This window comes from Poromitra crassiceps (genome assembly GCF_964638095.1).
Source record: "Poromitra crassiceps genome assembly, chromosome: 6".
In the NCBI taxonomy this organism is placed as follows: Eukaryota; Metazoa; Chordata; class Actinopteri; order Beryciformes; family Melamphaidae; genus Poromitra; species Poromitra crassiceps.
Window position 1 is genome coordinate 28,152,604 of NC_139627.1, and position 25,074 is coordinate 28,177,677.

Consider the following 25,074-nt stretch of genomic DNA (forward strand, 5'->3'; position numbering starts at 1 on the left):
ATGTCGATGTGTAAACGATATATCGTGCAGCCCTAACACACACACACACACACACACACACACACACACACACACACACACACACACACACACACACACACACACACACACACACACACACACACACACCTACCTGTTCTAAGCCAAGTTTTGCCTGATGGGCACTATAGAGTACCGCAAGGATGACATATTTTTGTAGGCTTACCCAGAAGTCCCTGCATTAACTGGTTCCTACTGGTAAAAGTCAATGGCATTTTTGTATGACTTTTGAAGCATTTTCTGAAAATCGCGTTTAAAGAAAAATCCATTTTGTGCTTTGAAAATCATAAAAGTGCTCTTGACTTGCTGAACACAAACTTTACTGTTTCATTGATTTCATGCATTTAACAAAAATCTCATTGACCTTTCCACACGTAAGAAGTACCGGAAGTGCTAACATCTATACGGCTGGGCGATTTGGTTGAAATCAATATCACGATAACCACAAAGATAATTTTTTTCGGTATTGAGATATATCACGATATGGCAGGCTCACATTATGCAAAATCTTGTTAAATCCAGTTGAACTGGATAGTAAATTTTATGTCAAACAATATATAAATATTCAAATAATATTCATAAAAAATGTTTCATACAGTGCTTCATTTTGTCAAGTAAATTAAGTAAAGTGAGTAAAATGTGCTTATCCTTCTTAATTTAGACCGCAGAATTGTTTGTCACGATGTCCCAAAATCACCATATCATCATGATGATTCCACTGAAAGACGACAAACGATAATATTGAATTATTGACCAGCCTTCCAGGTCGTGTGGTACTCTATGATACAGAGGGGTGGGGAGAATAGGGTGAGTGTCATTATTCATCAGGTTGATTTCATGTACAGATGCTTAACTTTTTCATGAACTTTTTCTTTTTCAACTTCTGTGCATAACAAATGTGTCCAGTAATTTGCTTGGTCTTGTTGTTTGTGTGACCGCACAAGTGTTCAGACTCGGAACCTTGTGTTTATTGGCTTATCCTCAGTTGAATTGTGATCACAGCTATTGACACACTGGCTCTGTCTGTAACGCAAGGAAACGAGGAATTAAGGTGGCAATTCTAGGTAGGAAGTTGTCATTTTTATGTTTTAGGCTGTCTGAAACCAGTTTTATACAAAAGGTGACTGAATTTGCAACCTTTCCAGGTACCTATTTTGGCCCAATTCGTAAGGAACCATCAGTGGTACCTTTGGTGGGTTAGGGTATACCATGATGCATTGCGACCCTTCCAATCGACGAAGAAGAATGACGCTCTTCCCCCGGAATTTCCGTTAATGGCGGCGCCCAGAAAACCTACCGCATCAGAAAAAAGCTAAACAACTATTGGCTAAATAACGAACATCATCACTTTCTTTGGATTTTTATTTTAGCATGGTCAATAACGTCAACCATTACTTCATTTTACTGCGACAGTTTGTTATTAGGGTGTCTGAAAAGTCACTTTTGCGGGTCAGTAGGAAACGTCCTACTTGACTGCGATCTGGACAGCCTAGCAAGGTTCCTAACCAGGTTGCGCAGCAGCCAGCCAGGACTACAGTAACGTTAACGTAACTACGCAAGCAAGCCGAATAGCAGCATGGCAGACGACGGTGCGTTCACCTTCAAGTGTAAGTTGAGTTTAACTTTTTAACCGTGCTTTATTAAATGATTAGCTGTCATAACTTAGGTACTCGTTTGTTGGTGAATATGTAACGTTTCCTGTAACGTTATATCGATAGGAAGAAATCATTTAGGTAACGTTATGCACGTGTTGTTAACGTTAGCTACCAGTATGCAGTCATGTTTTGGATTTTTAGCTAGTGGCAGCGACCGTCCGTTTGCTGTTGACACTGGCAACTGATTTATTTTATAGGGACAAAACAAGATACAGCTAAGCTGATCAAGTCCAGGATGCAGCACAGCCAAGTTTTCACGGGGGGCAGGAATTCGGCCTGCGATGGATGGAAGTAAGTTACACACCTAGTACTGTTGTACTGTACAACAGTGAACACCACCGATTATTATGCTCTGGGTGAAGCTTTAGGAAGGACAGAATAGCCAGTAACGTTATGCACATTTCTCCTGAAACTAGGGTTACTTGTCAACATATGCCATTTCTCCTTGCCATAGTAGACCTGAGTGTATAGCACACTAGCAACACCCACGTTGTAAGTTAAATCATTGGTTTTACTACATTTATGTGATATTCTGTTTGTGTTTTGTGTATGTGTGTGTTTTGCAGACAAGTACTTGCTGAGATTGGGCTGGAGGGTAAAGTTGATTGGAAAACTGCCCACAAGAAATGGGACAACCTGAAGACCCATTACAAGGTATTCATTGTATAGAGCAGTTGTTCTCAAATGGGGGTCCGGGGACCCCCAGGGGTCCGTGGCACTTTGCAAGGGGGTCCGCGAAAAAGTTTTCAGGAAAATAAAAATAAAAACGTTTTTGTTGTTGCAAAAGCTTCATAGTTCAACGGAAATATGTTATGCTTTAAATCTAAAATGGTTCAAATGATTACATTCTAATCTAACAAACCTATCAATTTAAAAGTCGAGCACGTTACCGTGGAAACAATAAAGCTTAGCCCAAAATCACAAATCAGAATGAGGGGGTCCCCGGTATATTTTCTATCTTGTAAGGGGTCCTTGGCTGAAAAACATTTGAGAACCTCTGGTATAGAGCATTAGCCACAGGCCACCCTATGTCAGTACTGCAACGCAAGTGTCTTTTGTTTACTTTATGCACTGTTGTCTAGAAACTGAAGGATCCACCAACCGGTAGTGGTACGGACCGTGGTGAAGCCACACCGGCCACCTGGCCTTGGTACACCCTGATGGACCAGGCCCTGGGGAAGAAGCATTCGATTACGCCTGCGGTGGTCCGGGCCACGTTGCCATTGGAGGGTGTGCCAAAGCCAGCAGCTGGACAGGAGAAAGGCGATGGAGCACAGGAGGAGGAGGCGGAGGCTGGAGGGTCAGGAGGTGGAGAGAGAGAGGCAGGAGAGCCAGAAAGACCACAAGAAATGGCCCCGGCCCCAGCACAGAGGAAGCGGCGTCGCCTCGCCGATCTGATTGAGGAGGAGATGGAGCGTGAACGAGAGAGGCAGGCGCAGAGGAGGAGGGATGAGGCAGAGCGATCCGATAGACTCTTCTCTATCCTAGAGAGATTTATGGATAGGCGTTGAGCATTTTCTTTCTAACTTATTTTTAGTTTAAAGGAGAATATTTAATCCAGAAGTGTTGGTACACAGGTAACCTCAGGTTTACATACAATGTACAACTTCAAATACAATAAGAGACACGGGCAGGAAAAACGCAACGCGTTTCAACCTCACTGGGTCTTCGTCAGCCTTCAGCCTGATGAAGACCCAGTGAGGTTGAAACGCGTTGCGTTTTCCTGCCCGTGTCTCTTATTGTATTTGAAGTTGTACATTGTATGTAAACCTGAGGTTACCTGTGTACCAACACTTCTGGATTAAATATTCTCCCTAAAAAGTAACCAGTAAGCTCCTTTTTCCACTTTTGATTCTATGTTGACTTTGAGCTTGCTTGCTGCCACTTTCTCTGCTCCTAGTTTAAAGGAGAACAATGCTGATTTATTTTGCACATGATCTCAGACATCTGAAAACTGCAAACAGTTTTGCAGGCATTCATTTAGGTTGACATTTATTGAGAGTTGGTCTGTGTTCATTTGTGGAGGCAGTGAAGTCATTCATGGACAAATGACATCACTCACTTGAACTCAAATTAACTTTAAAATCTGTCAAACTAAATGAATGCCTGCAAAATTGTTTAGAGTTTTCAGACATTTGTGAGATCATGTGCAAAATAAATCAGCATGGTTTTTCAGTGAAGTTCTCATTTGCATTTTGTTTCATAAACAATGCAGATTGATCTCACACATATCTGACAACTGTAACCAATTCTGCATGCATTTATTTAGACAGTTATTGAGAGTTGATCTGTGTTAAGTTGTGGAGGCAGTGTTGTCATTAATGACATCACTCAACTTAACTCAAAATCAACTGTCAATAACTGTCAAATGAATGCCTGTGAAACGGTTTAGTTTTCAGATATTTGTGAGATCTTGTGCAAAATAAATCAGCATGGTTTTTCAGTGAAGTTCTCATTTGCATTTTGTTTCATAAACAATGCAGATTGATCTTGCACATGATCTCACACATATCTGACAACTGTAACCAATTCTGCATGCATTTATTTAGACAGTTATTGAGAGTTGATCTGTGTTAAGTTGTGGAGGCAGTGTTGTCATTAATGACATCACTCAACTTAACTCAAAATCAACTCTCAATAACTGTCAAATGAATGCCTGTGAAACAGTTTAGTTTTCAGATATTTGTGAGATCATGTGCAAAATCATTCAACCTTTTTTTTTCCTCTCTGAAGGTCTCGTTTAAGATGATTTCATGTTGGTCTTTTGACCTTTTACTTAGGTTGAATCAACCCAGTTCTGTATCTACAAATGTGTGATTTTTCACCCAAGCCTTGTTTTTGTAGTAGTTCAATAGCTTAGCAGTTGAAAAATTTCAGATATGACAAACTTAGTCTGTTTAAAATGAAAGAAAATACTGTTGAAATAAGTTAGACAAGGACCTAACTGTATTGTTTTCTACCATGTTTTGGAAAATAAACACGTTTTGTTAAACCAGCAAATTGCTCAATTTCAAATATTACAGCAAACTGAAACTCAAATATTGCAACTGATTAAATCATGTTTATTATACAACCCATTTACAAACTATTTACAACAAATTTAATAAGAATTACTATTTACAATAATACAAGGTCACCTGTGGTTTGTATCCAAACTGAGGAGAACAGAGAGGCAGAGCCTCTAGCCAGCAGCTCAACTGAACAGATGAAAACATAAGCTGATGGAGAGGACTGTGGAGTATCAGAACCAGCCAGGATCTTAGATCCAGCTAGTAATTTACAACCAACTCGTGATGACAAGACTTCAGACTCTTCTGAACCGGAGACTGAACACAGTGATGAAGAATGGATGGAAACTAGTGAACCTTATTCAGGTTTAGACTCACAGAAAAACAGTGAAGTTCTTAGGAAGAAACACGTCAGCTGCTCAGATTGTGGTAACATTTTTTGTGATAAAGCACAGTTGAAAAGACACATAATAGTAACAACAAATTTAGGAGAATTAGCAACACAAACAAGTGAGGGGGTACTACTCGCATGGCAAAACAGCTCAAGGGGTACACAAAACAAAAAACCCTCAACTGAAAATGGGTTCTCAGTGCCGTGCGTAGCCATGTCCACCGACCACACCCTGGAGAGCGCTAACTTGTGCTGACAGACGGTCACGCAGGCCGTTCCCGTTCATCTCTCCGGCGACTTGTGCCTCGCCCTCGTCATCATCTTCAGCAGGGTCTGGCACATCTTCCTCCTCCATGACGTCACCCACTCCCAGGCAGATGTTGTGCAGCGTGGCGCATGCCATGATGACATCAGGAACAAAGGTGGAGTGTACCTTAGAGTGAAAGCAAAGATTAATTCAAGGATAATGTAGTATTTTCTTTGAATTTGCTCACTTGCTGCTGTCATTCTCACAGTTTGTCAGCAATGAAAAAGAAAATTACCTCCAGGGCCTGCAGGAAGATGGCTCTCCACCGGGTCTTCATCATTCCAAAGGCTCGCTCGATGATGCTGCGAGCCCTGGCATGGTGGGTGTTGAAGCGCTCCCTCTCTACACCTCTGACAGGTCTCCTGAAAGTAGGGATGCACCGATATGAACATTTTGGCTGATACCGATATTAACATTGCTGTTATAGCCGATATTTACGATCTATATAAAAACACATTTCCATGATAATCAAATTTGGTATATACCGGTACTGAAAAAACATGTAAACACTGATTTTGAAAAAGTAATGCATGTCTTTATTTGAAAAACATTTTGGAAAAGCCCATAAATCATAGATTTCCTGCATTATTTCCTCTCAATGTGAAAAGTTTTTTACGATAACAGATATTAACCTCTGACCGATACTGATTTGTAAAAAAAAAAACATCGGCTGATATCGATATGATTGCCGATATCGTGTACCTGAAAGGAGTTATAAGGGCCAGTGGTCGCTCCAAACAGGGGTAGCCACTGTCCCCGAGGAGGAAAGTGCCAGGGGGAGGGTAGGCAGAGCGGTAGATGGGACTTCGCCGCAGCACCCTTGCATCATGGACCGACCCCGGTGATCCCACATAGAGGTCCATGAACCGCCCCCTGCTGTCACACACCGCCTGCAGCTGGATGGAACAAAACATCTTTCTGTTCCTGTACAGGGGTTAAAGCAAGAAACACAAGAAAATATTATTATTATTATTATTATTATTATATCAAACTAAATGAACGACTTCAAAGCAGTTTACAGTTTTCTGATATAATACTGATGTTCTAATGATACAAAGCTGGTTGAAAATGGGCGGAGTGTTCCTTTAAGCCTTGCCTGTAGCATTGCGCGTCCTCTTCTCCAGGAGCCTTGATCCTAACATGACAGCCGTCAATCGCCCCACGGGCATTCCTGAACACTGGGTGCCTGGCCAGGCGAGCGAAGCCATCGCCGACTGCCCTGTGCTCCTCCTCCGTCTGTGGCAGACGGATCACCTGAGGGGCAACGCTGAGGAGTTCCCCCGCCATCCGGTGGACCAGCAGGTGGACTGTGGAGCGCGGGATGTCAAAAGCCCTGGATGTCACCCTATAGGTACAGATGGAGATTGAGACTGTCACGCGATAAAAGCAATATGTTACGAATGTATTATCGACTCGTCTTTCCACCAGATAATAGAAAAGTATTGATAGTGGTATCGATAAAGACTCACAGATCTTTAAGCCATTGAATTGAATTTATTTGCCACAATATGCAAGATTACATACGAGGAATTTGTCTTAGTGTTCAGTATGCCCGAAAATGTAATTAATATCAGTAAAAATTTACTACCCCATCCTTACCTGTAGGACGCACCAGCTGCCAGCCAAAAGAGGAAGACCAGCACTTCCAGCTCTGGTCCCCAGCCATGGTGCCGCTGAGGGTCCATTGTTTGGAGGAGGGCTGTGATGGACAGGATTCATACAGCTTTATACGAATAAAATTCAAGAACTAAAATAAAATATTTCCCAATCTTTCAACACTTTGTACGAACCCTGGATGGAGCCTCGGTGGAGCCGGAAGTCTGGACGTGTGTCCTCCCCGTCAAAGTATATGCGCAGAAGGGGCACGTGCATGTTAAGCCGGCAGTAGGTGGTCAAGATCTCCTGTTGGGGGAGGTGTACATTTTAAAACTGATGAAATCTGTTGAAAGTTTAAGCCGTTTATGTCAACCAATAATTTATTTGCCATATGCATACACATTTATTTATTTCCTATGATAAAAATGGGCCATGTGATTTTAAATGTCTATTTATGGTATTATCTTATTCTATAAAGAGTGACATATTAACCAAAGTATACAGTGGTGAACATTTAACCATCTCAATGTTAAATGTTTAATCAATTACTGTACCCATCTGTCTTCAATTGTATTAAATCCTAATACCTCAATTTACCAATCTGTGTTATAATTTATTAAACTGTGATTGATCTGAATTGAATTGAATCATGTAAACTATCTTGGTCGCTATCAGTCATGTGGGAATGGTGTGGGATGTGGTTCACCTATAGATAGCATCCTAGTTCGTCTTTGAGACATTTTACCCGCTAAATATGTGTTGGTGCAATGGCCTATACCCTGGGCACAAGTCAATAGCATACCGGTACTAACTTCACCACACCAGAGCATTCCAGCATCTGATACCAACTAGCGTGAATCAGTAAGCCACACAAACGAATGAATGAAAATGAGTGAAACACGTCCACACCGCACTTGTGCTTGTCAACAAAATGTAGCCTACACATTTAACCGTTACAAAAGGTGACATGTTGGTCAAGTATTGGCAATCATATTTTTTCTTTAAATTTCCTTATAAAGTTAGCTAGCAACTTCGCTAACTAACGCTAACACGTTAGCGTCATGCTAATGCTAGGCCTACCTCGTTTCGGTCTGTAGATGCAAGTGCTGCCCAACGCCTCAAACGTATCATCCTCACTCTGTCCTCTTCGGCCTCTTCCTCCGCCTGGTCATTGAAATAAAAATGAATAATAATACAAATAAAAATAAAAAGTATCTCCTCTTCTTCCATGGTAAGTGTGTGTGACAGTCTGGAACCCGCCAAGTCTTTTCAAGTCAACGCTGTTCTTCAGGAACCAGTGAACCCGTCTTCTTCTTCTTTTTCATTCAAGTTTCCGGCAGTGTAGACGTTACTAGGCGTATCACTGCCCTCTACAGGACAAGGATAAAACTGCTACCTTAAACCGTTAGGCTGTCTGAAACTAGTTATTTTTCAGTCACCTATTATTAAAATTAGCTACCTAATTAACCAGGTACCTATTCAGGTATCAGGTGATATTCAGTTTCCTTGCGTTACAGACAGAGCCACTGTGTTCTGCAGCCTCTTCACTTTGCTACCAGCAAACTTCCCCTCTTGCTGCTTTTAAAAGTCCCATTATAATATTCAGTTTTCATGATTTTCTTTGCAAATGCGCTCTGGCTCTACCCGGCATAAGAACAATGTTGTTCATGATGTTTTGCACATAAATATAGTTTAGTTGGTACCAGTATTGATTGAATGAATGTGGTCGACAACAACACCAGCTCCTTTACTTCAAATGAGACAAACCTACTGAAAGTGAAGACTTTCCAGTGGGTGTCACTGTCCGCTCAAATACTTTCAACTTGAAGCGAAATGAAATAACTTTAAATTTAACCACTCAAACAAAACAAACAAGTGGCATAATGTCTACATTAAATTACGTTAGTGTTTTGCAAGCAATTGACCCTGAGAACTCCCATATAAGTAAAGCACAGAGCAGATCAATCGGGCTTCTGATTGGAATGAGAACCGTGACATTTCTCTTGCCAACTATAGATTCTGTAATTGTCACTAAATTGGGAGCGATGATATGATATGATACATTCCTACATGTTACATCCTTCCATTAGAAAGTGTTTTACCAGGGTCACTGCTTTAAAGGCACTGTGTGTAAGATTCTGCACTATTAAATATCCCCAAACCAATAACTTGTATATATAGAGGAGGTATAGTGATTTATTTCTGTGTTTACAACTAAGCCACGCCCCCTCCCTGTGTTGTGATGGCCCTCTGTCCTTCCCCTCTAACATCCCGAATCAGTTTACATAGAAACCCCTCCCCCGAGAAGCCGACCTAGTGAGCCCCTCCCAGCCCACAGCCCAAAACAGAATTTTGTAGACCAAGATGGCGGAACCCTGATGCGGGCATTCCTGACTTTTACATTCCGTGATCCACCTTATATATGCGGTTTCATACTTTAGCCAAATCGCCGCCGAAAAGAAATATCTCAGACCAGAGTCAACCTTGCCGGTCTGGCTTTCACTAGATGGAGAGCCCTACGAGCAGCTATATCTGGCCTGCAAAGTGACTCGGAGCTGCCGTGTTCTCCTGTACACAGTGGTAAGTAACGTTATCGCGTTTGCATGTCCCATTTCAGTAACGTTACGCATGATAGCGAAATGTACAAGTTGTTATCGATATTGTGAATTTGTTCTGTGAATGTTGTAATCACTTGGCTAACTGTTGCTTTTCACGGCTATTCAAATGACTTTACACTGCTAGTGTAGTGTGTACGAACGACAAGCTAATCAAATCCTGCAGGATTTGATTAGCTTGTCGTCCGTGTATAACTTATACACAGACATTCTGGTGACAAGCTGACATGAATGACATAACGTTACTTCCCATTACAAATTTCGCATGCATTTTCTGTTTATAATTACGTCCAGTTGCTGTCACTATGACGCAGAATGGTATAGTAATGTGTAAACACTTAGAAAGGCCATGGAGAAAAGCTAGCTTCGCTAATGTTAGCAGTTTGTTGTTATCTCACTAAGCAACGTTACATTAGAAAATAGCTGTAACACCGTCCAAACAAATCAAGGTTTGGTAAAAGTATCTAATTCATGACAATGTGGAGGAACCCTGCCTTGATATCTACCAGCTACAAAATAGATGATTCAAATTAATACTAAACACGTTTCCATTTGTCTGATTTTCAAGGTGCCAGTCATCCAGTCATCCAGAAGATGACAAGATAGAAAACAAGTGGACCCACCATTATGATATTTGAGATGGAGAAATTGTGCTTTTATAGCAAACCTGTATAATACATGTTCTATCATCTTTGATGTTTAGATGTTTGCTGTCTGCAATCTTCTGTACACCAATAAAGTTGATATGACTTCATCCATGTCTCTTGGCCACTATTCTCCATTGTAACATTAGATTTGCCTAAAGCTGAGTGTGTCTAGCTACAGTAGCCTAGTGCCTACCAGTATTTGTGTTTCTGTGTATATATAGCCTACTTTATATAATAGACAGTGTATGTGATGTTTCTCAGTACATTGATTTCACAACTTCGTTTATCAGAAAAAATACTTTATTTGCAAAACTAAAATATGGGCTACACCAGGATGACGTGACCAGTTCCATCAGCTATGCGGTTCTTCAGGATGTCGACAAGATCTGCTATCGTCCTACAGCCGACCTTCCTCTCTGCGACCCTGTCTCCTCTTTGTCCCACTGGTGCTAGCCTGGGCTTCAGGCATACAGCTTGGTTTGCCTGCCTATAAAATACAGCAGTGATTCAAGCGTTTGAAATTAGTTTGAACAACTCTAACAATGAGAAAATACTAGCGTTGCACTATGAATACATTTTGGCCATGTCTTGGTATTAGCAGACGAACAAAAACACAGGCTAAGCTACTCACTGTTGACAGACAGCTGTGGTTAGCTAGCGATGTCCCCAACATTGAATTGAAATCATCCTAATTTAGCTATGTCAACCTGGTTTTAGACAACGTTTTGCCTAACTGTACTTAGCAATAGGGCAGGCTATGCAAAAGGTTAGGTTACAATGTAACCTTTTCAAAATCCATGTAACCATTACATGGATTTTGATCGGTTAGCAGATTATACAAATAAGTCTTACCAAGCGGACTATTGTCAATATCCTAAAGGTTTATGACTATCATGTGAAATTTGTCATTACTCAAGCCAAATACATAGCCGAGATGCATTCGTGCTTGTTTTATGTACTTACGTCTGCAGTAGGTAGGCTATGCACAAAATAGTTGTTTATATCTCCGTTGCTTGGGAGGGAGGGAGGGAGGGAGGGAGGTGGGGGAACCAGGAAGTGCTGTGCGCTGGTGGGTGGGATCGAGATTGTTTGGGTAAACAAGTTTTGTTATGGTTTGAAATGGCGACATCTAGTGGACAAAAAAATCACACACAGTGCCTTTAAGAGAATTAACCTCGCTGGATTACATCGCTGTGTTTGCGTGTGTGTGTCCTGCCGAAAGTGTTTGATTATGGCTCAGAGTCAGACCTTCAATTAATTCCAACTCTGATGTGGTTGAAAACACACACACACACACACACACACACACACACACACACACACACACACACACACACACACACCTCTACAGAGCTCCTGCCTACTAGTTTCCACTTGGCCTAGGTAACCTGTATGAACCTTATATTGAGCACACAGTATTGATGAGAGAGAGAGAGCACTTGTAAGTGAGCTTAGATAAACAGATTGAGCTAGCTTTAGTGTTTTCAGTGTGCTTTCCTGTGCAAAGAACTTTCATGAAAGCTGAACAAGCTTACTCAACTCCAGACCCACATTTGGGTCACAGACTAGTTTCTGGTGGGCCCAAACATACTATTATATTATAATGAGGCTGGATCCCTTGATAAATGTACTTAGTTTGGCTTGGCTGAAAAGGTGTGAGGGGTTAATTGCTTTCTTTAACTAGACAATATCGAAAGTTGGTACTCAACAAACAAAGAATGACAGTTCTTTTAATAGATTTGATTTGACCAAAAGCTAAAAGCCAGTAATGGATTTACACATACGGTATGTCCTTTCCTTCATGTACAGTACTACATAATCCTCAGGTGATATGTCATTGTTGAATAATATGTGGGCAGCAGGGTGGTGTAGTGAGTAATCAAATTACCTACATACACATCATGAAAATACAGCAACAGCAAGCCTACATGTTAATTTCTGGGCAGATGTTGACAGGCAAGCTTATGAGAGAGAGGACAGCACCTCTAAAGCCCCTTTTAGACTGGCCAGAAATCCCACTAATATCAGATCGACAAGACCTCATTTTGTAGGCGGCACATGTTCCCTCCCCCTTTTAGGGGGAAAACACAAGCCTCTCCCCGTTGACTTCAATGTAAAATTGCACTACCCAACAAATTATAGAAAAATAACAATCAATCTTGTTCATTAATGACCCCAAAACACCATAACATGACAATATATTACAACTCGTCTGGCCATAGAATGGGCAAGATACATCGGAAATATTACTTTGACCCATCTAAGATCATGTCACATGTGACGTTCTTTTTTTACAGCCCCGTGGCAAAATGTGGCCCTTGGTGAAAAGTAATTGGGGACCCCTGTTTCACTATTATGTCATCTTAACATCAAAACCCTGTTTCACTATTATGTCATCTTAACATCAAAACCCTGTTTCACTATTATGTCATCTTAACATCAAAATGAGTATTTTTGATACAATGTTTGCTGCTTTGTTTGTTGAAAAACCTTTTTCTCCTCCCAACGTGCATCAGTGAGGCCATTTACTTGTTTAAATGACATTAGTTTGACATTTTTACCCGGAAGTTTCCATTTTGTTTTGGCTGGTGGCCTGACACTGCGCCTGGACAACCATGAGAGAAGAAGGGAAAAGGGAGGGGGAAGAGAGCCCGCAGCCGTGGAGAAACGTGGGTTGAGAGTGCGATCTAAAAGTTTAAAAGGCGATGCTGGTGCTGCTCCCCTCTGCTGCTTTTGGGAATGATTGCTTTCGTTCCGTGCCCAAGTACGATTGCCCCCTCCCCTCTCCCCCCCCCCCCCGGTGAGCTTTCACATTAGAACATTTCTTCTGTGCTCGGGAACGGAACACTTGCAGAGTACATTTGCGTCACCAACTACGCCTGGAGTGTATCCTCGCCCGTCTGTTGTCTACGTGGTTCGGTACGGTTGCCGTTCACATTAACAAGTGTTCCGTCCCTGGACACGCCCAAGCGTTCTCGAGACAACCTTTTCAAGTGGACCCTGTCACAAGCATAGAACGCAATGTTCACACTCATGGAACGAACCACACCTGGGGTCAATTTGGGGACAAGTGTGCTCGGTTCTGCTCCGGTGTCCCAAGTGTGAAAGCACCCTCAGTGTTCCTCTTACTGAAAATGGACACATCAACTCTGGCACTAGACATAACCGCGGGAAGTACCGGTGCTGCAGGTGCGCCAGCACCCTCTGCTGGCAGGACCCAAAAAATATTTTGCCTTGTGAGTCTGTGGCCACGAGCCTGCAGGCTCCATGCAGATCCATGCTCTCCCCGCAGTACGCGGCACGAACCGCCCGCCCTACTATACCTCTGATTGGCTTACCCTGATATCCTTACCCTAACCCAACCAATCATCACTCCTCATGCCTAAACAAGCACTACTACTAGCCAATCATAGGCAGAGGAGGGCGGGTCATCATGCCTTCTCCATTAGGTTGATTGAGGAAAAGGAACACGGAGTAAATGAAATTACATAGCCTACAAGTAGACTAATTTACTATAAGTTATCATTAACTTTCAGTTAAGGTAGCCTAGGCCATGTGCTCATATGTGTGTACCAGACAATAGGCCTATTAGTGTAATCATTAAACTAGCGCGATATTCTAACTAGGCTTGCACGGTATACTGGTATTAGTATGGTACCGCGGTTCCCTGCCGTTAAAAAGGATACTATACCACGTTAATTTAGTACCGATACTTTAAAAAATGTCATGGGTTGCGTCAGTGTGCGACCGTGGTGTTTGTTAGCGGAGGAGAGAGACACAGCGGCATTAAAGTTGAGAGCCTGTGTCCCAGTTCACTTGAAGGCAACACGGCGTTGCCTTGAACCAATGGTGACTGGTGAAAAGTGAAAAAAAGCTCTCTCTGACTTGCCGACAGGCACCCCGACCTGTTCAAATGGCCCAATTCCACAGCAGCTAGTAGCGCGGTCCCGCTCCGCTCGACTCGACTTTTGGTCTCATCCCACCGTCAAAAAGCGGCCCAGCTCGGTTTGATTTAAGGCCGAGTCGTGCTACTTTTGGTCCCTGCCTCGTCGGGGTACTTCGGGCTGGCGAGTAGGTCCCAAATGGTGACGTAAAACTCTGATGGCTACTGATTGGTCAGAGAGAATCGTGTTTACTCTGTCTACTGACTGTCAATGCAATGCTGGCGGCTGCATACCAGTTTAGTGGTCTTACCTTATCTTCTGTTATGTATATTTCCATCAGTATTTTGTGTCGCTGCCTTCACCTCCGGTGAAATAAAATCGTGGCGGGTGTTCAATTGTCTGAGAAAAAAGTCCGCTGCTCGCTCAGGGAGCTCTGTAGCTGAGTGCAGGCTGCTAGGCCGCAGCGGGTGTTTGGAAGCCCCGGTCTTGCCTGGTGAGAGGCTGCGGGGTAGAGGCTTCACTCTGTTGCGCCTCTCCCGTCCCCGCACAGCGCGCATGCCTGTGATATCATTCTCTTGGCCGATTGTCACATTTGCCCATGTACACTGTAGGTAATTTAGAGGCACCAGTATTTCATAAACAGTTTCAAAGTTCTGTGGATGGATTTAATTGTAACGTTATGTTATAGCCGAAGGACAGATATGCGGTCGCTATTTTTAGACGACCAGCTGTGGGCGGGGGGGGGGGGGGGGGGGGCGATGATCCGCGGTGGAAGCAAAACGTCCATAGGGCTGATACGATTAGAGCCGAGTGGTGACGAGCTGTACAGGGCAGTAAAATGTGGTGGAAATGAGCCAAAAGAGTTTAAAGACCGACAGGTTAGCGAACGTGAACGATAAACATACATGCCCTCAAATAAGTCAGAGTATTGTGTGACAAGCGAACTTGTTTCACTGAAAAAGTTCGCTTGTCACAATAGCCTACTCGTTTACAGTGAAACACGAGGCAATGTGCTCGAGCACAGATCTCTGCCAAGGAGCAAGTCATGACATGTAACGTTTAGGGGAGGGGACATCAGATGACTGCATACCATGTACAATATTTAATAACACTATGGCCCTCAATGGCAGTGTTATTAAAGCTTTTACATGCTAAGCAATCATCTGATGTCACCTATCCTAATATTTACAATAATCCCAATTATTATGATATACGAATTCATTGTAAAAAATACCTAGCCTACATGTATGGGGGGGGGGGGAGAGATACACCACATAATAAGCCTACATTTCAATAGCCTACATTTATGTGTGAAAATAATATATATTACTAGATTAACCATAAATCTGGCACTTCATGTTAATGAATCTTAAACCCAGGATTATTAACCCACATAGGCTACACTATAGCACAGGCACACTACAGTTGATGTGCACTAAAGTAGACTGAACACAAATGACTCAATACACCTTGGCGGAGTTCTGCACTTTACTGAGCACATTTTCTCATTTTCTATTTAGATTTTTTTTTTAATTGAGTATATTAGATATAAAAATGACAATGATATCAAACTGAAAATGTTTTGTCCCCTCTATTTATTCCACTACTTTTCCTGATGTTTTAGTTTTTTGCCGTGGTATCGTTTCAGTATCGGTATCGAGATACTCACTGTAGGCAGGTATCGGTATCGAACTCATAATTTTGGTATCGTGACATCCCTAATTCTAACCTTGTTTCTGGATTCCAAAACAATCGGTTTCCCTGTGCGGTGCGCAGTGCGCACTTTGCCTGCCCATTCATTGGAGAGACCAAAATTCCAATATACAATATCTGAAGTTTCTCAAAGTTGAAACTACCTCTGCAGTAGTAGCCTACAATGAAACAAGACAGACTTAATGGACTGGCAACAATCTCCCTATAAAATGAACTGGCAGAGAGAATCCTAATAGAGGATGATTGGATTTATTTAAAGACCTTTGCTGACGCAGGCCCCCGCCGGTGTCCACTTCTGAAAGGTAAACAAGCTTTATTTGCGCTCTACTCGTCGTTGTTTAAGTTGTGAATCTGCTGATGATATATTGGCTAAATACATCATACATACTTACATTAATGTGCTTGCGCCGCCATGCGCACATTCCATGTGTGTGTTTTACGCACATGAGTAAGTGGTAGATAAGAGAGATTTGCATAGTTTGGGGATCTGAAAAAGGTAGGGAGAAGTTACGCAACAGTCATGGAGACGTGAGTTTTATGAGGCAGTGGACTTGGTTACATGGGAAATAAAGAGGAGATTCGACCAAGAAGGCATGAAAACAGCAGCTCTCAGAGAGAAGGTGGTTATTAAAGATGCCGCTGTGCAGCATACATCTGTGATTGTGCCTTGCTGCTTTTCATGCTGCATTTTTCTGGCTATATGTGCGCGCTTCACTTTCTTCTACGTCGTTGATTGTTTACTGTTGCCATGGTGATTAGCTCCGCGCTGCACTGATCAGCTGTATACACTATATAGTTGCTCACCGCCATTCCTGCTTGTTCATTCGCGCTCCCCTCCCTCTTTTTTTCTCAGCCCCCCCAGTATACATGACTTCCCGCGGCTATGGCACTAGATGGTGAGACAGACTGGCAACCTCTCTTTAAAATATCTGACTTGTCTTGCCTTGTCTTGTCTTGTCTCGTCTCGTCTCACCTTTTGATTTCTTTTTCACACTTCTCAGTACTTTTTACACTCATCACTGGATCTTCAGGATCATATTTTGTCAGTCTCCCTCATTCTCTTTCTAATTCTCCAGGTGTCTCTCCCCTTACCCACTCTCTCAATGCCTTTTCTTTCTTTCTTTCTTTCTTTCTTTCTTTCTTTCTTTCTTTCGCCATTTCCAATGACAGCCGTGTCATTGGCTTTGACAGGCCTTTTAGTCTGCTGTCAGACAGAATAGAGACAAAGCCCTCCACTCCCTCATCTGTCTCTCTCCTCTCTCTTTCCACCTCTACTTAACTTTCCAAGGCATTTTTTTTAATGTTGCCATTTTTTCATTCTGTCTCTCCACTTCATATGTCACCTTTTCTTATTGTTTTTACCTCAACTCTGCCACTTCTCTCTGTCTCTGTGTGTTACAGTAGGCTAAATCAGCTGATAGAAACTGACTGCGTTTTACCAAATATCTCTTTATTTTAGGGGTGGGGGAAAAAATCGATTCACCTAAGTATCGCGATTTTTAATGTCACGATTTTTTGGATCGATCTTTTATTCCAGAATCGATAATCGCAAAAAAAAAATTTTTTTTTTTTTTTTTGGGTGCTTGCAGTCAGGCCACTCACTGAACAGCAGGCCAGGCGCCGCCTACTGGTTTACTAGTGGTTTTATTACTTTATTAGTTAGTCTGAAGTAATAATTACACTTCAGGGTTAAAGTGGGTGCATCTCATTGTAAAATTGGACTTCAAACGGCCCAAATCTGGCTTCAAACGGCCCAAATTTCACGCGCGTTGGCCCATATCGGCCTGGCCTGCTTGGTATCTAATGCCCGGCCTGAATTATGATCCCAGTCCGCCCCTGTTTTTAACTATATCGCCCAGCCCTACTCATGATATATAATATACAGTCTCTAGTGTATGATTCAACTTTTCCCATGTTCTAATCTAGTGTAAAAAAGCAAACAAACTGAAAAAAGAAAATAAAAAAATAAACAAAAATCGCAATAAATCGTAATATCGAATCGCAATAATCGTAGAATCGCAATACTTAAGAATCGCAATATAAATCGAATCGGCACCCAAGAATCGTGATAGTATCGAATCGGGAGATAAGTGAATCGCCACAGCCCTACTTTATTTGCCTCTTTTTCTTGTCTGTGAGTCTTGCCACCCCTGCAGATAGCCACCGGACAGTAGTTGTCAAAGGTTTCTACTTGATAGAAAACTGCTAGATAGAAAACTGATGAATGCTAACTAATCATCAAATCTCAGTATGCTTTGTTATGTTGAATTCCAACAAACAGCCTGATCATCCTGCAGCAGATCAGATGTTCTGCTGGGTGAACCGACTGTTCCAACAAACAGCCTGATCATCCTGCAGCAGATCAGATGTTCTGCTGGGTGAACCGACTGTTCCAACGAACAGCCTGATCATCCTGCAGCAGATCAGCTGTTGTTCTGGATCCTAAAGTGTTGCACCCAAAGGCTCTCACTCCGTCCCCAAAATGCCTTTTGCACGCTGACTGTCACAACTGTTTTGTGCCAATCCTTTCCCAGATATATGGCGAGCAGAGAAAAAAATATATATGGCGAGCATTTCAGAACGGACATTTCTCTTGTGATATTGGTGGTAATATTTACTCATCACCAGAGCAGCGACCATGTTTGTCAATGTAAAAGATAACTCTGCAAGTCGAGAAAGTCGCAGTTTGTGGTAAAACTGTGGCACTATAAGTTATAAATCAGAAAGACCACGCACGACCGCCAGTCCATTGTTGTTGATGGTGTGACGTATAATGTGCGACACGAGATGTAGTTGATTGACAAAACTAAACCTTACATTTCAGTTTCAGGACAAACCGACTTTCTTGACAATGACATGCATAGTTATCTTTTAAATCCACCAAATTTAACATGTGTACCCCGTGGCACAATTCAAACGGGATCAAAAAAGTAACGTAATCTCTCAGTCCACCACCACCACTCATATTTCTTCACACGTTGGTACAGGGAAAAAAGCAGGAAGTGACGTTCACTTTGGCTCTGTATAGCTTTGTATGTGTATATTATGTGCATGTGATCGTTTTGTAATACTACACTATTTTATTTTTGCCGTCATGTGCAGAAGTGACAGCCAACATATGTTGGCTATTACAGTCCTCTGACTCACTGTGTTTGTGCATATACGTACTGTATATTCATATGGTTGTGTGTGTGTGTGTGTGTGTGTGTGTGTGTGTGTGTGTGTGTGTGTGTAAGTTGTGTATTTACTCATTTCTGTGTAGTGGGAAGCCTCTCGCTTTACTGGCAAAGTCCTCTTTCTTTGCTACTCGCCTGTATACACACACACATACACACACACACACACACACACACACACACACACACACACACACACTGGTCTATTCAGCTTTAGTGTGGAGGCCCCTAGAACACTGTGTTGGCAAGCTCTATGCTATGTGAGGCTAAACGCAGACTCAGTGCAATACTCAATAGACAGGGATTCCAGTATATAACACAGTTAGACCTAGCGGGTGTCACACACACACACACACACACGCAGAGGGGAAACACCAATGGAGGCAGTTGTTGAACCGTAGACACACACACATACACACTCCGTCGCAGGAATGCTGGGCTCCTTGGACGTCCTCTATAGCGTCCTCATCCACAAGGTAACACACAGCTCATACTGTATGTAAACACACACACACACACACACACATTATAGACAATGTTCTGCCCTAGTGAGACACCAAGGGTCGTGTGTTGAGAGTTTATGACATTCACGTTCTTTTGTCATAGTATTCTGTTCTGCACCTTCAACTCGTTCGTCTCTCTGCAGTGAAAATGTTCTACATTTGAGAACCGTTGTATTTTTCTTTAGATCTCAGACCTGTGCTTTCTGTGCTCGCTCTCTCATTCTCTCACTCTTTCCATTTTTCACTCTTTCTCTATTATCTGCTACTTCTACAATTTCCTCAAAATCGGTTCAGAATTAATACAACGTATTTTCTATTTCCATTTTCTACTTTAAGTTGAAACAAGTACAGATCCTGTACAGGCCCACAGTGCCTATAGATGGTTTTCACGGAATGGTGTTGCTAAGGAACAGTTTGGAACCTTGCTTATTTCCTGTCAGGGTTTGTATTCGCAAACACTGCAACAGGAAGTAAGCTCAGGGCAATTTAGAATGTTTATGCTGTCAAGTTAAAACCGTCTGTACCAAATTTGTTCCGACTGTTACATGGTTATTAAACTATAGGCCTCGCCCGCTTTTACCAATGTTGATAAAACAGCTTATTTTGACTAGTAGCCTACCCTAAACATGCATACCAAATTTCAAGCTATTTCATCGTCCATACAGTTTTTTGGCATTTGTAGCGCCCCCTACTGTTCAAGCTTAAAACAGCTATGCAGACTGGTCATTGATGATATCTGTCATTGATGATATCTGTCTTCACAAAGTTTCATGATGATTGGATAATGGGCCTTTTCCACAGCAGCCTTATGGCCTTATGTCCACTAGCGGATGCTGTGGTAAAGACACGAGAATGGAGGGGAAGTAACCAATCATATTGTCTCTTTTCAGCTGATGGCGGTGTATGAGGAGCAGGAAGCCCAGCAGAGGGGCCGGGCCAGCACAAGTCCGGGGCCCAGCCCAGACGTCTACCAATCAGAGCTCTCTGTCTTCCAGCCAATTAGAGGAGGGGAGATTGAAGTGAACTCGTCAGCCCTCAAGTCCAGTGAGTAGCTTGCATGTGTGCACTGTATGTCAGTATGTTGGTTGTGCCTCGCACAAACTTGATGCACTTTTCTTCTTCTATCCCGTAATGACACATAGCATTTTCCCTTCTTTCCAGAAAAACTGTTTAGACTCATTGAAAGTGCTATACCCTAAAATAATCCAGAAAAGTTGAAATCACATGTCTCTATCTAACTATTCACCTATTCATCTAGAAAAATTGTAGACGTCTCCCTAAGATACAAGTCACGACATCAGAAGAACCCAAATGAAGTACCGTAAATTCCGGACTATAAGACGCACCGGTGTATAAGCCGCGGGACCAAAATTGACTATTTTTTTCTTCTATAAGCCGCACCGGTCTATAAGCCGCGGGTGTTTTGATGTTAATTACCATATGAAAGGGTTCGTGCACAGAGAGGAATGTCGGGAAAGCGATGGCTGTTTGGGGAAGCTCCCATTTATTAACATTTCAACAAAACAAAACAAAAGTCAGGTCACTAATCCCCAGACAAAATCACACAACAATAGGCTATATGTGCAGCAAACCTGTAACCAGAGAAGTCAAGTCACTAATGCTCGTCTTCCTCTTCTTCCTGCGTACTGAAACCACCAAAGTCCTCATCTTCAGTGTCGGAAACGAACAGGTTCAGGGTGGCTTCGTCAACCACTCTCCTCTCTCCTTCATTGTCACTCAAAACCAACGAACTCCTCTTCATCTATAGCTGTGTTTCCATTACAGTTTTTCGCAAAAGAATTGCGATATTTCTACAACTTCGACAATGTACAATTGCGACTTGTAGGCGTTTCCATTGAAGTTGCGTTTGAGTGATTCCCCGTTGCAGCAGCTGCCACAGTGATTACGCACGGGGATCTGCCCCATATCCCGTCCCCTGCATGCTCAAATCCAACCAATGGTCAATGGAAATCCCAACATGAAGTTACAATGCATATAAACGAGCCTGATTATCAATTCAAAAGAAAATGAGTCGCAAAATGTTGCTGGCTGCGTGAATGCAGTCAGCGCGACAGGCAGAGGAAAAAAGGTAGCCTAATAGCCTACAACTGGTCCGATTTAGAGATGGAGGGGGGAAAAGGCTGATTTGGTTCTATAATTGCACCTGAAACGTGTGCAATGTATTAGCCTACTCACAGTCACTGTATTCACTTCAGACAGCACCACCGCACAGTGTGTGCTTTTCATCCTCTCATCTCGCCGCTGTGCCAAATGCGCGCACACAGGCAGCCTGCTGTCACCATGGACCGATTTCTGCCATTAAACATTATCTAATTTGCCCGGCTACGCTTTTGCACAACACTCGTCTTTCTGCTAGGTAGCGTTGCTTCAAAGTTTTCCACTTGCTGCGGAGGTTTTGACACGGCTATCGAACCTTACTTACCAAACTTATTTTCCGCTCCTTTTCCAAGGGATAATATGGGTCACATGACGTGCAAATGCGAAAAATGTGTTTCCATTACACTTTTGCGATAAACTGCTATATCGACACGTCTGAAAAACCACCTCATGATCATCTACTGCTCGTTCTCATGCTGTCGAGAACGAGCAAAGCTTTTTTTTGGTGAAAGAATCCTCCAGGGCGCTTCTTGTTAACAGTCCGAGTGAGTGGCAGGTCGAACGTCAAAGGCACTTCATCCATATTTATGATCTGCTCCGGTTCGATGGAATATTCCTTGATCTTCCTTTGTGTGAATTCGCCGAAGTTTGTGATTTTCTCCTGGTAGTCGGGGGAGGGAGTTGATGGGCTTGTGGCCGTTTGCTTACCGTAATTACCATATGTAAGTGGTCACGCACAGAGGGGATTGTCGGGAAAGAGATGGCTGTTTGAGGAAGCTCCCATTTACCGTATTACCGTAACATTTCAACAAAACAACATAACACAACACCACCGTTGTTTATTTTTACAGTGCACACAGTGTCCGCGGTGTGGTGAAAAGAGGGCAAGAGAGGAAATTAAAACAGAAGTGGATTTATAGTTAGAAAGAGTGCTAAAAAAGAGAGATTTTTTTTTTTTTTTTTTTTTTTCTGAAAAAATCCATAGATAAGACGCACCGTTATATAAGCCGCAGGGGCCAAAAAACGGGAAAAAAGCCGCGGCTTATAGTCCGGAATTTACGGTATTTAATTTTCACTTTCATTTGTATATCATTTTTTGTATCTTATATTAGCGCAGGCTCTGTCCGACTGCACATTGGTGGCAATGATGTGTAGTGATAATGATAAGAGGATTGTCAAAGTTGGCACGGACACATTACCTTACAGTCAAACTCCTCAGATCGCTGTTCTGTTCAGATTGCACCACTTGCTGTCTTGTAATGGGGAGTTGTTGTGTCGTTGTTGTTTTCACACTATATGACTGAGCGACACATTACAAGATATTTCACTAGGAGAACCCCTGACCAGTCCACAAACGCAGTGTCACACATTCTAGCACACATCCATGGCTGTTCTAGCAAACTAGTTCAAAGTCAGTTATTACAGTAAGTCAGTTATTAAAGGGTAACTAAACCCTAAACTGACCCCTCCCCCCCAGCTTTAAAACCAATGTATATGGGTGTTGTTGAGTAGTGTTGTTGATGGATTCCAGTCAAAATCTCAACATTTTAGTGTAAAATATTTGAATTATGCATCCTACTACTGTACTATGATTGGAGAGCTGTATGCGTATGTGTGTCTGTTTGGAGTTGCAAGGCACACCGCTGCCTCCAAACTTTGCCGAAACACCAACACTTCACACATCAGTTATACATGTTGAAAATAGTGCTGCAACTATCGATTCTTTTAGTAATCGAGTATTCTACCGAATAATCCATCGATTAATCGAGTAATCGGATAAGAACCCTTTTTTGTGTTTTCAAAGGCTTATCGTAAATATACACCAAAAAATAATATAAATCTCTTCAAATAAACAACTACATTAGTTTCTTTCTTAGAAAAAACAACATTTTTATTTTTTAAATTGCATAGAACTGGCAGTGGCACCATTCATCTTTTTCACCCGTCCTTACAAAGCTGGCCATAGTACGCTGTGATCCGCTGAAAAAGAGGTGAAATAATAATTAATATTGATATTTATTAGGTAAGTTCATAACAAAACTGGAGAATGCGCATTTACACACCCTAGACCTGTTTGCCTATTATTGACACAAATATCAGAATAGCAAGATAACAGGTCAGGTGGTGTAATAATTGGAGCCTAAAATGCACCAATTAAATAGTTGTTTGCAATCATCATGAGAAGAGTCGACCGGTCTAGGGTGTGTAAATGTACATTCTCCACACACACACTCTTTCTCTCTCACACACACTCACTCTCTCTCACACACCAACAGGCTAGTGTGATCACACACACACACACACACACACACACACTCACACACACACACTCACACACACACACACACACACACACACACACACACACACACACACACACACACACACACACACACACACACAACGCTGTTAAATTAGCCGCTAACGTTAATGTTAGGTTGAGCTTTGTATTTCTCACAGAAAACGGCAAGCCACATCACAAAAATGCAGCGTGAATGCAGTTACTAATAGTCATATTGGCAACGTGGCAAGCCAGCAGCACAACTACTACTAGTCTTAACTCATTCATGGCCAAAGACGTCTTTGACGTGTTATCAGGAATAGCCCTCCCAGCCAATGACGTGTTTGACGTGTTTTTGTTTTTATTAGTGCAGCGCGTAGTTCAAACACTTCCCCAGCCTGTGACATGTTATCAGGTCCTTAGCCTCAAAGTCAAGCCGACAACATGTGATCAAACACATACCGCAGCTGTTGTTTTGAAATGAGCAGGAGGAAAAACAGAGAAACGCGCTTCCTTGTAGAGAGGAGAAACGCCATTGAAACGCCCCTCGGCGCGCTGCACTGCTCGCCATGCTGCAGGGCGAACCTGGATTGAGTTGTTCGCAGTAGTCAAACCTGTGACGAACATGATCGATCCGGTTCCAGCGCCTGGTCCCAAAGCCAAGCCGGACCCGTTCCTGTGTCGCAGCATTCGTCCCAGGCAGCCCGAACGAGAGGAGGAAAACGATGCAGCAGAGGCAGAGGAGGCTAGACGCTGATCTCAGACCAGATGGGTGTTCCCCTCCTATGCTAATTTGCGGGGGAAGGAGGTGCGATCCAGCAGCAGCTGTGGACAGAACTCTCTCTGTGTGTGTGTGTGTGTGTGTGTGTGTGTGTGTGTGTGTGTGTGTGTGTGTGTGTGTGTGTGTGTGTCTGTGTGTCTGTCTGTGTGTCTGTCTGTCTGTCTGTCTGTCTGTCTGTCTGTCTGTCTGTCTGTGTGTCTGTCTGCACACTCACTCACACTGAGTAAACTGTATTGTTGAATGTAAAAAAAGCACTTCATGTATATATATATATATATATATATATATATATTTTTTTTTTTGTCATTTGTGTCATAATGAATAATATTTACATGTCTGATGTCAATACAGTTCAAAATA

The 25,074-nt window shown here is 42.4% G+C and overlaps 2 protein-coding genes across 2 annotated transcripts in view; one reads left to right on the forward strand and one right to left on the reverse strand.

Moving 5' to 3' along the window:
• LOC310777830 (partitioning defective 3 homolog B-like) overlaps nucleotides 1–25,074 on the forward strand; it is a gene marked incomplete at both ends in the record, with an annotated part of 422,164 nt that overhangs the window by 81,112 nt on the left and 315,978 nt on the right. Inside the window, one exon of the mRNA XM_083638182.1 lies at nucleotides 20,425–20,578. Within this exon, the coding sequence (XP_083494308.1) occupies nucleotides 20,425–20,578 (154 nt within the window). The remainder of the gene's footprint in view (nucleotides 1–20,424; nucleotides 20,579–25,074) is intronic.
• On the reverse strand, nucleotides 5,290–6,315 carry LOC310778157 (putative nuclease HARBI1; the record flags this gene model as incomplete). The annotated part of the gene is made up of 3 exons (XM_083638512.1): nucleotides 6,103–6,315; nucleotides 5,636–5,762; nucleotides 5,290–5,526 (listed from the first exon to the last, which is right to left on the reverse strand). The coding sequence occupies exons 1-3, from the start codon at nucleotides 6,312–6,314 to the stop codon at nucleotides 5,290–5,292; spliced, it is 576 nt and encodes a 191-aa protein (XP_083494638.1). The 5' UTR covers nucleotide 6,315.